A 16,063-nucleotide genomic window follows, 5' to 3' on the forward strand; every position below is an offset into this window, starting at 1 on the left:
TTTTTTAAACAATTATTTACTGCCTGCTGTGCAAGGTGCTGTAGATACAAAGATTAAGAAGATATTGCTCATGCTGTTAAAGAGAACTAAAATGGATAATAAACCTATCTTCAAGGTTTGAGCCTGAGTGACTACAAAATTCAAAAGTAGGGGAGTGACACAGCAAAATCTGTTAGCGCTGAGATATGAGCAGGATGTCAAGTCTGAGATGTGAGCAGGATGTCACAGTAGAAATGTACAACAGTGGAACTAGACTAGAAATTTAGAGACATTTAGAAAGATTAGAAATTTAGAAAGACTAGAAATTTAAAGACAGATCAAATTATACAGATATATTTAATAGAAGTGATTGATGGTTTCAAGATATGAGAGGGAAAGTACTCTCTAGAAGAAAAAAGTACTATCAAAACAGAACTATATTAACAGAGAGCTAAGGGCTATTAGGAATACCAGACCACTTGACCTGCCTCTTGAGAAACCTGTATGCAGGTCAGGAAGCAACAGTTAGACTGGACATGGAACAACTGACTGGTTCCAAATAGGAAAAGGGGTACGTCAAGGCTGTATATTGTCACCCTGCTTATTTAACTTATATGCAGAATACTTCATGAGAAACACTGGGCTGGAAGAAGCACAAGCTGGAATCAAGATTGCAGGGAGAAATACCAATAACCTCAGATATGCAGATGACACCACCCTTATGGCAGAAAGTGAAGAGGAACTAAAAAGCCTCTTGATGAAAGTGAAAGAGGAGAGTGAAAAGTTGGCTTAAAGCTTAACATTCAGAAAACTAAGATCATGGCATCTAGTCCCATCACTTCATGGCAAATAGATGGGGAAACAGTGGAACAGTGTCAGATTTTGGGTTCCAAAATCACTGCAGATGGTGACTGCAGCCATGAAATTAAAAGACGTTTACTCCTTGGAAGGAAAGTTATGACCAACCTAGATAGCATATTAAAAAGCAGAAACATTACTTTGCCAACAAAGGTCCGTCTAGTCAAGGCTAAGGTTTTTCCAGTGGTCATGTATGGATGTGAGAGTTGGACTGTGAAGAAAGCTGAGCACCGAAAAATTGATGCTTTTGAACTGTGGTATTGGAGAAGACTCATGAGAGTCCCTTGGACTGCAAGGAGATCCAACCAACCAGTCCATCCTAAAGGAAATCAGTCCTGGGTGTTCACTGGAAGGACTGATGCTGAAGCTGAAACTCCAATACTTTGGCCACCTCATGCAAAGAGTTGACTCGTTGGAAAAGACCCTGATGCTGGGAGGGATTGGGGGCAGGAGGAGAAGGGGACAACAGAGGATGAGAAGGCTGGATGGCATCACCGACTCAATGGACATGAGTTTGAGTAAACTGGGAGTTGGTGATGGACAGGGAGGCCTGGCGTGCTGCGATTCATGGGGTCGCAAAGATTCAGACACGACTGAGCAACTGAACTGAACTGAAGGGCTGTTGGAGGTTACTTACATGTGTTTAACATTTGCCTGCATTTATTCAGAATTGTAAAAAAAAAAAAGGCATTCTAAATCTTACCTTTATCAATAAAATGAGATGCTAGAGGTGCCCTTAATACAAGTGACTGAACCTTATTTCCAGTAGCAATAAAAGTTGTAGGAATATGTATATCAATGATTCACACTCAAGGTAACAAAGCAGCTTCAGATTTCACAAAAGAGCAAAAGGGAAAAAAAGTTTAGGTTATCTGCACTGCTGCTGCTTCCTTCCACACCACCTATAAAACTAACTTAATGCAACAGAAATATCTTAGTCAGAAATGACCATGGTCAACGAGGACCTAGGATCTGCTAATTTAATTTTATAAATATAAAAATTTATTTTGCCTTGATTTGAACTGGACTGAAAGAAACAAGCAAAACATTCACTAAGCATAATTAGAGAAAATAAGGTATATTTAAATAAGGGTAGGAAACTAAGATGAAGAGTGAGGTTATTAAACAAACTACACATTATACATATATGTATGTACACATATAAGCCACAAATTCAACTCTAACATCTTGGTAGAAAATATGAAGAAAATAATCATTTACTGAACACTAATCACGCACATGGGCTGCCCTGGTGGCTCAGTGGTGGCTGCCTGCTGCCAAAGCAAGAGACAGAGGTTTGGTCCCTGAGCCAGGAAGATCCTCTGGAGTAGGAAATGGCAACCTACTCCAGGATTCTTTTTTTTTTTCCACTCCAGGATTCTTGCCTGGGAAATCCCATGGACAGAGGAGCCTGGTATGCTACAGTCCACGGGGTCACAAAAGAGTTGGACATGACTTAGCAACAACAACAATAATCATGCACATACCAAATATATGTATTTCATCCTAACGTATATTATCCCCCACACTACAAATGAAGAGACAGAAGTTAAGACAAGTTAGAGAATTTACTCCAAAGATCAGAGAGCAAGTAACAACAGATCCATCATTTGAATGTAGGTCAGTTTTACTCCAAGGTCTATACTCTCATAGACTATGTTGCCTCTCTAATACTAAATATATATACTTGAATACACAAGACACTAAAATAAACAAAAAAATTAGCTATATTTAATTTTAAAAAATTGAGAAATGGATGGGATTCCTGTGATAACTGAATAGAATTATTGACTTCAGATATATCTAACATATTCTTGTTGACTATCATATGAAGTTTAAGAAGTTACAAAACAATGTATATATAGATACAAGGAGTCACTGTGCTGTATAGCAGAAATTAATGCAACATTTTAAATCAACTATACTTCAATTAAAAAAAATAAGTTATCCATCCGAAGAGAATGAAAAGAGCAGGGCAAACACTAGATCCACAGGTGGCATTCAAAATTCTAAAAGGCTAATGAGACAGTGAAGGGAAAAAAAAGAAACACAAAGGAAGAGGAGAGGTCTCCTTTCCTCTCTACATAAAATTTTTTATGATAAGAACATAATCACAAACCACTCAGTAAATTTTCTTTGCGGTTTAAAACACATTGGCCACTACCACAAACCACATCAGCAATGCATTCAACTTTCTTTGGAAATATAAGACGACTTAAGTAGAAGGAAAAACTACAGATTCATTTTCTTGTTTCTTAAACTAGAGAATTTTTAAAATAAACAGCTCTTTTTCAGTTCTTTTAAAATTTTTGAGTTATGGTCATTAACAAAGTTAATGACAGGACTCCTTTGGAAGGGCACAGGAGAAAGAAAAACTCGAAGACTGTTGTTTAGTAAATCTAAATAAACATTTTGGCATGCAGATTAGAGTAAGCAAATTACAAGTCCTGGGCCAAATTATGCCCATTGTTTTTATAAGATTTCTATGGTTGAAAAAAATTATATGAAATTCAAGTTTCAGTATCCATAAATAAAGTTTTATTGGAACACAGTCACAGTCATTCAGTTACATATTGTCTACAGGTGCATTTGTGCTATGACAGCAGAGCCAAGTAGTTATAACCCAGACCAGATGAGCCTGCCAAGTCTAACTGGACCTTTACAGAAAAACCAGGCTAACTAATGCTAATGATGATGACAGAAATTATTTTTAAATCAGATAAAATTTTTAAATTTTTTAATTAGATAAAATTCAGAATGTCTCCTTAACCTGATTTAAGGAGGAATGAAAAAAATCTATGCAGAGGCAATTACTCAACAAAAATTTACATTTATATTCAGAAGCTTTTCAAACACTAGAAAGTGAGATATATCACAAATATTTACCAGCATTAAGCTTCGCCATTTCATAATAACATCCAGCATTATTGCTAAAATGGTTTTAACTGAACATACACAATCTGTATTTGGGGTGCAAATAAGATATTTCTTGTTTATGATTTCTAAAGATTGTTTGCATGAATTAAAAAAAAGGAACAATCATGAAGTGAGGTACAAAGGAGAAAATATTTTCATAATACTCACCTTTGGAAGCCCAGGTTTGGATTTGAAATTTTTGTTTCTCCTATAGAGACAAATCTTACATTAGAAGGAAAAAAAAATGAACCACATCGGAAAGATGAATTTCAAGTTCTCTACAGAAAGAACATTATATACCCACTTCCAAGTTATAGGTCCTTTAAATGAAACACTGTCTAATTCAACTAAGCAGGCACCTTTGGGAAGGAAGGATAAGCAAAGTAAAGACATGCCTGCTCCATAATACAGGTACAAACAGATTGAGCTTGATGATCGGTAACATGATGTAGATTCAAAGCTCAAGTTTCATTTTCTTTTGGACCCTAACAGGGCTCTGCATTCTTTACCTACGGAGGCTTTGTTTCTGTCACTTTAAACTTAAAAAGATGCCTAATTTCATGAATTATTAAAATGTACTTTTCACTAAGACTTATGATCTTCCATTTTCAGAAACTAAAAATTCTGCTCTGCCTTTTTATTCCTTATTCATAATTCAATATCACACTTTGATCGAACTTTTTTTTTTTAAATGGCTACAAAAAAGGAATAAAACCCAGTGCTTATGAACATGGGCTGGGGAATCAGGAAGACCTGGGCTTGTTGAATCTGAGTTCTATCACCTTCCAAGGTATGATTTTAATCTCTTTAAAACATGGGTTTTAAAATTGTAAAACATGGTTTTAAACATGTAAAAATGATAATGTAAGACAATGTAAGAATGATAATACTATCAACCTCACAGAGTTGCTGAGGATTAAATGAGTTTATTCATAATTCTGAAATGTAGCATGACATATAAATTGAGCCTATTAGCACTGTTAAGAGATGATTTAGGGATTAAGAAATATAATCCAGTCACACTTCTAGCTAATGGTTAAAAAATATGCTTTGGAAGTGTTTTAAATATATTGATACAGGTAGGTAAGAACTTTTTACAGGTTCCCATGCATGGTTAATACCTATATGCTGAACCCAGTTCTCTATCAGGTAAGGAGAAATAACAGGTTTTGGCAAGTATTATGTATCACCATACAGGTGCCCCTTGAACAACATGAGTTTAGACTGTAAGGGTCCAGCTACACATGGAATTCTTTCAACATGAACTACAACAGTACTACTTGATCTGAGATTGGCTGAATCTGTGGATGTGGAATCACAGATACTGAGGAGCAGTGGATATGGAGGGCTGACTATAAGAAACACATTTATTTTCCATTGTGCAGAAGGTTGACACCTCTAACCCATGCATTGTTGAATGGTCAACTGTATGTGGTCCCATTCACCATTTTGTAAGAGATTTTACCTGCCCAACTTGTTAAGACTGCCAGAATTAAAAGGCAACTGCAGTTAAAAACTAGGAATCCTAAAAAAAAAGCTAACAGTGTTTGCTCTCTCTGGATGTAGAGTCTGTTAAAGAGCAATAAAGAATCATCTCCAGAAGTATATTCAGTCATGATCTCCTAGTAAGATGAAAACAAATACCAGCTTTATAATACATGAGACTGTCACAGTTCTAAATTCTGACTACTTTTCAATCTTGTTTCACTTAAAATTCTACTCATGAAAATAATGCTTCACAATTACCTCTCTTCTTTTTCAGCCTGAAATTTTAAATCAGTTATAAAAAGGCAAGCCATATTGTTGATCAATACTAACGTGAGAATCCCATGGGCTCTCTCCAAGAGTTTGCTGCTAGCTGAATTAGCGAATATCCCATCCTTATCAAGCAAGGAGGTGTTACTTGATAGTTTACTCTGGCGAATCCCAGTTCTGCCATTCCAGGCAAAATCAAATGTTTCACTGTAAAAATTAAATATAGTACAATTTCCTTAATTGAGACATCCCTAACACTCCAGAAATTTCTTTTAAAAGTAAAACAAAGCTTTAAACACTGAAGTTAAAACTTAACTTTACTTAAAAAAGTGAAACAAAGCTTTAAACACTACAGTTAAAATTAAGAAAAAATGCTAAACCAGCAGAAAATGGTTTTATCAAAGAGATTACTGATCAATTTGGACTAATCTTTTAGTCTCTCAGAACCAAATATTTCTAGGATTCTACCACATTCACATTCAAAAGTACATGATGAGCACACCATATAGCTATATGTACCATTTAACAATCAGTAAATAATATAATGTATTATAAGATACTGTCATGTCTTTTGTCTTTGTTTCAGGTCCAAAATCCCTATCCTTTAAAAAGTATATATTACTTCTTTGAGTTTCACTTCTTTTCTGAGAATATTCAATGTACGTAAAATAGAAATAAAAACTGTTTGCTTTTTTCCCTGTTAACTGTCTTTCATTAGTTTAATTTACAGGCCTATAGACATTGAACCTAAGAAGGCAGAGGGCAGTTTCATACCATAAAGTTTGATGTATATAACATTATCAAAACAATAAAACTATAGAAATGAAGAACAGGTTAGTGGTTGCTAGAGACAGAAAAGGGACATGGAAGAAAAAGAAGAATACAAATAAGCAGTATGAATAAATTCTTTTATGCTGATAAAAGAGTTCTGCAGGCTGACTGTGGTGCTGGTTACACACATCTATGTTGCTGTTGTTTAGTCACTAAGTTGTGTCTGACTCTATTGTGACCCCATGGACTATATAGCCCACCAGGCTCCTCTGTCATGGGATTTGCCAGGCAAGAATACTGGAGTGGGTTGCTATTTCCTTCTCCAGGTGATCTTCCCGACCCAGGGATTGAACCTGTGTTTTCTGCATTTGCAGGTGGATTCTTTACCAGTGAGCCACCAGGGAGATAAAATTGCAAAGAAACTACATATATACAAACAGAGATTTTTTTTAAATGGTGAAAACTATAGTCTAGTTAATATTAATGAAACTATGTAATTTTCCTGGTTTTAATAATGTACTACTAATATAAGATTCTTTAAGGAAAACTGAATGAAGAGTACATAGGACTCTATAAACTATATTTCCCTTGCACTATTTTTGAAACTATTTAAGAATGGAATATAACCTTAAAATATGTATTTTCCCATTAGTTCTTTACTTAAATTATATCACTTTTTAGATAGCCAGGACAATATCTTCAAAATCTTTTAATAGCTTTATTCTATCCTCCTGGTCAAGTTTCTAATGAAGAATGACAGAAAATAATCAAACATGAAAAACTTTATCTATAAAAATTTTCATTAATACCAAAAAATTAGAAACAACCTAAATAGCCAACAATTGGAAATAAATGAAGGAATCATGTCATAACCACACCAATGGGAGTCTATAAGGTCATTAAAAATCATGTAGTAGAATAGTTATTTAACGGTATAAAAATTGTCTGCATATATTATCAAATCTAAATAAAGTATCACTGCATGGTGTGGTTTTGTTTAAGACAATTATATTTATACATATGGAAGGAAGAATAAATACAAGAAAAATTTTATGGGCAAAGTAGACATTTGCTCAAACAAGATATATGTATCATCAAAAAAGATATACAAATCAGCAATAAGCACATAAAAAGATGCCGAACATGATTAGGTATTAGGGAAATACAAACCAAAACTACACGGAGATACTACTTTAATCCCGTTAAGACAGGCAATAACAAAACAACAAGGATGTGGAGAAATTGGAACCTTTATCCATTACTAGAGGGAAGGTAATGAAGCCTTTATCTCTCACTCAAGGAAAATGTACACAACTAAAAACAGATTTATATTTGTATTTCCTTGTTTTACAAAGATTACCTCAATTCTTAGTCCTAGATCACCACAAAAGTGGTTGTCCTACTCTTTCATTTACGACTCACTAATTAGGAATATTCCATAGGTGAGGTCCAAAAACCTCTACTCAGTATATACAAGCGAATCATTTCATGACTTGTTTGATTTTCTAAGTATCTATTTTTCTATCCTTTCCATCTTCTCACCAATTTTCTCTAAAATATGTCTAAAATAAACTCAACAAAACAACAAATATGAGCTGGAAGGATCTCCTGTTAAGGCCTGCTAGCTGGCCTTATCCTGATAACATTACTTCAGTGCCAAATATCTTTCTTTATTGTATGCAAAGGAAAAGAATCAAGCTAGTGTGACCAATTCCTCTGTGAAGAAGGGTCTCATAAATGAGCTTATACACACATCTTTACAAAATTAGATTGTCTTTCCACGAGTCCCTAAATTCAGTTAGCTGCTTGAACCCAGACTAATTAATCTTAAACCAAAATATCAGACTATTTCAACTAACGGATAAAAACAGAAGCCCATACAGATCACCTCAGACATCCAAAATTGAAAGCAGTACAAAGAAACACAAACTCGGGAATTCCCTGGTGGTCCAGTGGTTAGGATATGGCATTTTCACTGTGGTGACCCAGGTTCAGTCCCTGGTCGGGGAATTAAGGTCCCACAAACCACACACAGCAGCCAAAAAAATAAAAATAAAAAGAAAGAAAGTCCACAAATTAGGAATTAGGAAATTTATAACCATTAAATTGCTTTGGGAAATGCAAAAAGTCACAATTCCTTTTTTTACACAAATCAAAAAAAATGAGATCCTTGAGTTAGGGATCTCTAACGACCAGGGTAAGAACACTGCGAGTATACTGAAATAAAGGCACACAGGATCACCAGACTAATGATCTCATTTGTTCTCAAGTAAAATCTAACGTGCACATATAATGGTGATTTTTGTCAGCAGCCAACTGTCATACATACACTACAAAGATAGTAAGTCATTCAATCATTCAATTTGCTGGTATTAAAGATAAGTAGAGTTGAGGCTGGATACTTGGGCTGTGAAAGTTCTTGTAGGTTAAAATAGTGAACCAAGACTTCTTGTAATAAGCAATAAAGAATTGTAAAAAAGTTGTGGAGCAGAGAAATGACAATATACATTAGAAAGACATAGTCACTCAAAATGGAAAACCTGATCAATGAAGTTAAACCATAATTCTAAATTCTACACAGATCATACTAATTTTAGTGTCTTACCAGGGCACTAAAAAGCTCAATTCTCTTGATGTTCAAAATGTACACAGAAAACTTTATAGATACTAAACAATGTTCTTTTGCTCATTTAAAGTACAATCTTTATAAAATAGTATGTGCAAAGGAAACAGGAGTTTTATTTACAAACTCAGAAAATTACTTGTACTTGTTACTTTCAAATTTTACTCAAGAATTCTTCATTGAAAATGGTAAAAGGTAAGCTGTGGTTACCACATTCATCAAGAAAAGGTATTGGAGTATTTAAATGTGGCAAAAGTTTAAAGAAAAGAAAAAGAAAACATTTCAGATGGTTTGCTATAAATCAAATTACTCAGTTATTACTTACCAGTAAGATTTCTCCATGGAAAGAAGCAGAAAACCCATTACTTTTGCAAAAGATATAAAATGCCATTTGAAAGGTCTCAGAAATGAAAACATATGAACTCATTTTCAATCATCCTGGGAAAACTTTTTTAAATTGTACAACCATTTTACCAGAAGCAATCTTAGATAATATACTCTATTGTTAACTCTAACCTTATTACACCCTTTATAAAAGTTTTAAGAAGGTTTTTTAAAAGGTCTGATTTTCTTCATTTTTTAAGCCCCAGAAGTATTATTACTAAGAATTCGAGCTATTTCTTCTGTACTTCCTTGAAAACATAAACCAAACATACTTACTGTTGGTTTTTTTCATTTAGAGTATTCAGGCCCTGGAGATCAGAAAGAGGTGTTCTGGGGTTTTTCCGAGTTATACCTAGTGGATAGAAAGCAAAAATTTTCAATCAGTGCTACCAGAGACTGAAGACAAACAGTTCTTCTAAGAGCAAATGAAATTAATACACTTAAATAGCAAATACTGCTAAACATATCAGAAACATCTACACTTGATCTCAGCCAAAAGGCTGAGAAGTGATATCAGAAATATCTAAATAAAAATATGAACCAAGTCCCATGACTGTTACTTATAAACCTTAGTCAACAATGAAACCAATTAGGGAATTTAATAATAAATTCTTCTCTCATTTAAATATTTTTAGGAAATCCAAGGGTAACTGGGCTGAAGGCCTAGAAGTGTACAAGTTCTTTTCTTATTTTAATATTCAATATTAAATATTTAATCATTTAGTGTTCAAAAAATTCTTAATTTATTTGCATCACTTTTCAGCAATAGTATATTGCTGACATGAATTGTAGATTTTAGAAATCAATTAATCTTATAAAGACACTGAGAATCAAAGACGATGAATTGCTTCCTCAGAAATAACAATATTTTTTAAACAAAAACTCTAATTAAAAAATAAGCAGATTTGAATACACATTTTTTCCAAAGAAGATGCACAGATGGCTCACAAGCACACAAAAAGATGCTCAACTTCATTAATCACCAGGGAAATGCAAATCAAAACCAAAATGAGACATCACTTCACACCAGTCAGAAAGGCTATCATTAAAAAACACAAATAAGTGCTGGCAAGGATGTGGAGAAAGGAAGTGCTCACACACTACTGATGGGGATATAAATTGGTGCAGGCACTGTGAAAACAGTATGGAGGTTTCTCAAAAAACTAAAATGGAACTACTATTATGATCAAGCAATTCCACTCCTGCATACACGTCTGGAAAAAACGAATATGTTAATTTGAAAAGACACATACACTCCAATGTTCACAGAGCCCTGTTTATAACAGCTAAGTAATGGAAGCAACCCATGTGCCCATCAGTCAACAACTGGCATAAGAAGATGTGGTGTATGTGTATGTACACACACACACACACACACCCTGGCATATTACTCAGATACTAAAAAAAATAAAATACTGCCATTTGCAGCAGTGGAGGGACCTAGAAAATATTATGCTTGGTGAAGTAAGTCAGACAGAGAAAGACAAATACTGTATATATGACTTATATGTGGAATCTAAAAAAAATACAAATGAGTGTAAATGCAAAACACAAACAGACTCACAGATACAGAAACTTGTAGTTACCAAAGAGGAGAGGGAAGATGGAAGGGACGCAATAGGGACACAGGGTTAAGAGACAGACGTTACTATATATAAAATAGTAAAAGTATTTCTACTTGAGATAAAAATCTTGTATGTGGAAAATACTAAGAAATTCACAAAACAACATTAGGACTATTATTAAATAAGTTCAGCAAAATAACAAGATATAAGATCACTATTCAAAAATCCACTTTGTTTCTATACAATCGCAACAAACAATTGGAAATGAAATTAAGAAAACAATTCTATTAATAATAGCATTAAAATAATATAAAAGGAATAAGTTGAACAAAAAAGTATAAAATATCTACTGAAAAACTACAAAGTATTTTAAAAAATAATTTAAAAAGGACACCTAAATAAATGGAAAGCCATTTGTGCTCATGGACTGGAAAACTTAATACTGTTTTAAGATCGCAGTGTTCCTGAACTCATTTACATATCAATGCAACCTCTATTAAAATTCCAGCTGTTTTTTTTTTTCCACTAAAATGAATAAGCTGACCCTAAAATTGATATGGAAATGCAAATGGCCCAGAATAGCAAAACTAATGTTGAAAAAAGAGAACACAGTTGGAGGATTCATACTTTCTGAATGCAAAACTTACTATAAACATACAGTAACTGAGACAATATGGTACCAGTATAAAGACAGACAAATAGATCAATGGAAAGGAACGGAGAGTATAGAAATAAACCTTTACATTTATGATCAAATAAAATTTGACAAAGGTGCCAAGACAATTCAATGAAAAAGGAATAATCTTTCAACAAAAACTGAGAAAACTAGATAACCACATGGAAAAGAATGAAGTTGGTGATCTGGTGGTTAAGACTTTGCCTTACGATGCAGAAGGCAGGGGTTTGATCCCTTGTGGGGAAGCTAAGATCCCACATGCTGCATGGCAAAAAATTCAAAACATAAACAACAGAAGCAATACTGTAACAAAGACTTTTAAAACATTCCACATCCAAAAAAAAAACACAAGAATGAACTTGGATCAAAGACCAAAATATAAATGGTAAAAGTATGAGGCTCTTAAAACATAGGAGTAAACATTTCTGACCTTGGATTAGGTAGTAGTTATATAGCTATGACATCAAAAGAATAAGCAACCAGAGAGAAAAACTGATAAACATAAATCCATGGCTGATTCATGTCAATGTATGACAAAAACCACTACAATATTATAAAGTAATTAGCCTCCAACTAATAAAAATAAATGGAAAAAAAAAAAGAAATTATCAAAATCTAGAACTTTGGGGTTTCAAAGGATTCTACAGCAAGAAAGTGAAAAGGCAATCCATAGATGGTAGAAAATGGCAAATCAAATATCTGATGAGAAACTTGAATCTAGAATATTAAAAGAACTTTCTTTCGCAACTGAATATTATTAAGACAACCCAATTTTAAAAAGAACAAAGGATATGAATAGGTATTTATCCAAAGATGATAGGCAAACAGCTAATAAGTGCATAAAAAGATGCTCAACATCATTAGTCACCAGAGAAATGAAATTAAAACCACAAGATTATACTTCACATCCCCTGTGTGTGTGTGTGCATGCTAAGTAAGTCACTTCAGTCATGTCTGATTCTTTGCAACCCCATGGACTATAGCCCACCAGGCTCCACTGGCCATAGGATTTTCTAGACAAGAATACTGGAGTGAGTTGCTATTTCCTTCTCCATCACACCCCCAGCATGACTATAAAAAACGACAGATAAATGTTGGCAAGGACATGTAAAAACTGGAACCTTGCATATACTCATGTGCATGTGCTGCATGCTCAATCATCTGACTCTTTGTGACCCCCACGGACTGTAGCCCACCAGGCTCCTCTGTCCATGGGATTCTCCAGGCAAGACAACTGGAGTGGGTTGCCATTTCCTCTTCCAGGGGATCTTCCCGATCCCCGGGATCGAACCCACACCTCCTGCGTCTCCTGCCCTGCCAGGTGGACTCTGCCACTGCACCACCTGGGATGTCCTTCATGCAGACGCTGCTGAATGTGAAATGACACAATTACTTTGGAAAACAGCTAGCAGTTCAAGAAAAAATTAAACAGAGACTACTAAGTATATACCCAGGAGAACTGAAGACATAACATCTATACCCATGTAAAAACTGTTACTGGAAAACATATGTCTTGGGATCAACAAATTCAGTTAGAACTTTGAACAACTTTATTTTCTTACATATTTGAATGCATTGATTTCATTTCACTTATTCAGTTCCTACGTCATGGATAGCAATTATCCTTAGAACAAATTATCATTTTCTATTCTCCATACCCATTCTTTTCTCCTGCACATTGACACATAATCATCCCAGGCTTTTCCTTAATACTACTAATGCAATTTTCAGTTACGTTTCCTCTATTTATTGAGATCACATAGGTGTTGATTTATGCCTCTGCTTTTAGCTCAAAACCTGTTTCACTATCATTCTGATTATTTCATAGTCTTAAATTTGTGCTACTGCTTTACTAGCTTCGTGTTCTTAAATTCTTCTTAAACTGTGAACTGCTCATAGGGAATTTTCTTCCCTTTTTTGGAGTATCTTCCTTGTAACGCAATAGGGTGTTTCTTTTGTGCACGTTTCTTTTATGATATCATTTAAACTTTTTGAAAAAGCCACTGTGAGACTCTAACTGGTGATGTAAATCTATTCATACTTTTATTAATTTTAAATTATAGTACTTATTTCTCATATTTTGTTTCATATTTATTTCACTCATTTTTTTTCCCTGATAGATGAAGGTCTCTTATGCTACTTTAAACGATAAAGATTCAGGGAAAACCGTGATGGTCCAGTAGTTAGGACTTTGCGTTTTTGCTGTGGAAGGCAAGGATTCAACCCCTGATCAGGGAACTAAGGTTCCATGAACAGTGCAGAGTGCCCCACTTCCCCCCAAAAAATTCAATTTTTGTTATTACTGTGGTTGTCTGTAAGGCATGTTTGTTTACCCATATAGATTTCCAAAATTTGATAAATAGCCATATTCTACCAACTCAATAAAAACAGCTCCCTGACATTCCTCCTGTTTCAAACAGAAATTCTAGTCATATTACATTTTTAGACTATTTTAAATTATGTTAGTGCAAGTCTCTGTATAAGGCAATAGCCAAAGGGCTTTGGCATTCATTATCACATTTGAGTCTCTCATTGCCCCTGTGCAGAGGGACTACCTTTCAGAGAAGGAAACTGAAGCTCTGAGAAACACCTTCCACACACAGTAACACAAGGGCTAAGTGGCAGAGCCAGAATCTAGGCCTAGTCCTGCCCAACTCCAAATGCCAGGCTGTTTCTCATCTCTCTTTTGAGAGTAATGTGAAGGTCCCCACGTCATAATCTATGTGCCCTGCCACAAAACTCAGGTCTTCCAAGAACTGGAGCCTTCCTCAATAATAGGCAAGCAGGCTGCTGGTTCTCACTCTGACCTGGAGGAAGCCCTTATGAGTAAGGTGCGGACATTTCCTGGGGTTTCTATATTTTTATTTTTAATATTCTTAATTCCATGAAAAATAGTCTCTTCTACATATCTGAATTTATGTCAGGCTTCATGATAAGCAATTAATTTTTTAAATTGTGGCAAAATTTATACATTGTAAAACATATTCATTGTAAGCATATAGTTGGTCAAGTATAGGAAAAACTGCCACCAAAGAAGATATACTGAGTGACTAATACAGCTGGCAATCTTTAAAGAGCCTAGGGATCATTCATATATCTTCTTTTCTAAGTGTATGCTTAAACCTCTTGACTGTTTTTGACTGGTCTGTTTCTCTTATTGCAGTTTTTTCATACTTTGTCTTCAAGTCAGTTATGTATTATAAATTATTATGAATATTGTTTCTCAGGCTGTGAGATGATTTTTTCTTTTAACAATATCTTGAAAGTTTTCAATTTTAATGAACTTCAATAATACCATTTTTTTTTCTTTTTACTTCATGCTTTTATGTTTCATCTAATAAATTTTGTCCCAAGACTGCAAAGATGTTCTCTCAGGTTTTCTTCTGTAAATTTAATATTTTATTCTTTACAAACAGCTATATGACCCATTTCAAGTTAATGTTTATGTATAATATAAGGTAAGGATCAAAGTTCTCTTAAACATTATATCTGCCATGAAGTGATGGGACCAGATGCCATGATCTTAGTTTTTTGACTGTTGAGTTTTAAGTCAGCTTTTTCACTCTCCTCTTTCACTTTCATCAAGAGGCTCTTTAGTTCTTCTTCGCTTTCTGCCATAAGGGTGGTGTTATCTGCATATCTGAGGTTATTGATATTTCTCCCAGTAATCTTGATTCCAGCTTGTGCTTCATCCAGCCCAGCTTTTCTTGTAACATTGTCTAATTTTGGTCTTAGAATCATAATACTGGCCTCATGATATGATTCATATAGTATTCCTTGCTCCTTTGTTTTCTGGAATAGCTGAGCAGAACTGGTATTATTCTTTACTTAAACGTTTTTAAAATAAAACTGGTTATCCAAACTATATGAGTCTGGACTTTTCTGTTTCCATGTGTGGGAAGGTTTTATTTATGAATCCAATCACTGACAAAAGACTGAACAAATTCTCTATTTTTCCTTGGATCAACATTGATAACTTGTTAACATTCAAGGCATTTATCCGTTTCATCTAAGCTGCTGAATATACTACCATAAATATTCATTATCTCTCCTCAATCTTTATACCATATGTAAATGTCTTGTTCATTCCAAATAACAGTATTTTTGTCTTCTCTCATATTTCTTCATCAGAATGGCTAGAACTACACTATCCAGGTACAATAGCCACCAGCTACATGTGGCCATTCAAATTTAAGCTGATTTAACTAAATTTCAGTTTTAAAATTTTTAAAAAACTTCAGGTGTTTAATAACAATATGTGGCTAATGGCTACAGTTTTGAAGAGCATAGCTGGAGAACATTTTCATCCTCACAGAAAGTTCTACTGATCAATACTGGAACTCAAGTTTTATTAATTTCAAAACTTGCTCTTTTGGTTTCCACTGATTTTCTCTAATGCTGTCGGCTTTCTATTCAGTGGTTTTAGTTCCTTATTCTTTACTTCCTTCTACTTATTTTGGGTTTAATATGCTTCTTCTTGTAGCTTCATAAAGTAAAAACTTAGATCACTGATTTTTAACCTCATTTCTTTTCTTA

General features: G+C 34.3%; 1 protein-coding gene and 1 pseudogene across 11 annotated transcripts in view; both read right to left on the reverse strand.

Moving 5' to 3' along the window:
* Nucleotides 1–16,063, reverse strand: part of MYO9A (myosin IXA) — a 236,254-nt gene that overhangs the window by 83,813 nt on the left and 136,378 nt on the right. For all 11 annotated transcript variants that reach the window (XM_043470964.1, XM_043470963.1, XM_043470968.1 and 8 more), the window contains 3 exons: nucleotides 9,563–9,638; nucleotides 5,572–5,715; nucleotides 3,922–3,961 (listed from right to left, as the gene is read on the reverse strand). In XM_043470964.1, the coding sequence (XP_043326899.1) occupies nucleotides 3,922–3,961; nucleotides 5,572–5,715; nucleotides 9,563–9,638 (260 nt within the window). The remainder of the gene's footprint in view (nucleotides 1–3,921; nucleotides 3,962–5,571; nucleotides 5,716–9,562; nucleotides 9,639–16,063) is intronic.
* On the reverse strand, nucleotides 9,618–9,798 carry LOC122444491 (annotated as a pseudogene).

Source organism: Cervus canadensis, chromosome 6, assembly GCF_019320065.1.
Source record: "Cervus canadensis isolate Bull #8, Minnesota chromosome 6, ASM1932006v1, whole genome shotgun sequence".
NCBI classification, from domain to species: Eukaryota; Metazoa; Chordata; class Mammalia; order Artiodactyla; family Cervidae; genus Cervus; species Cervus canadensis.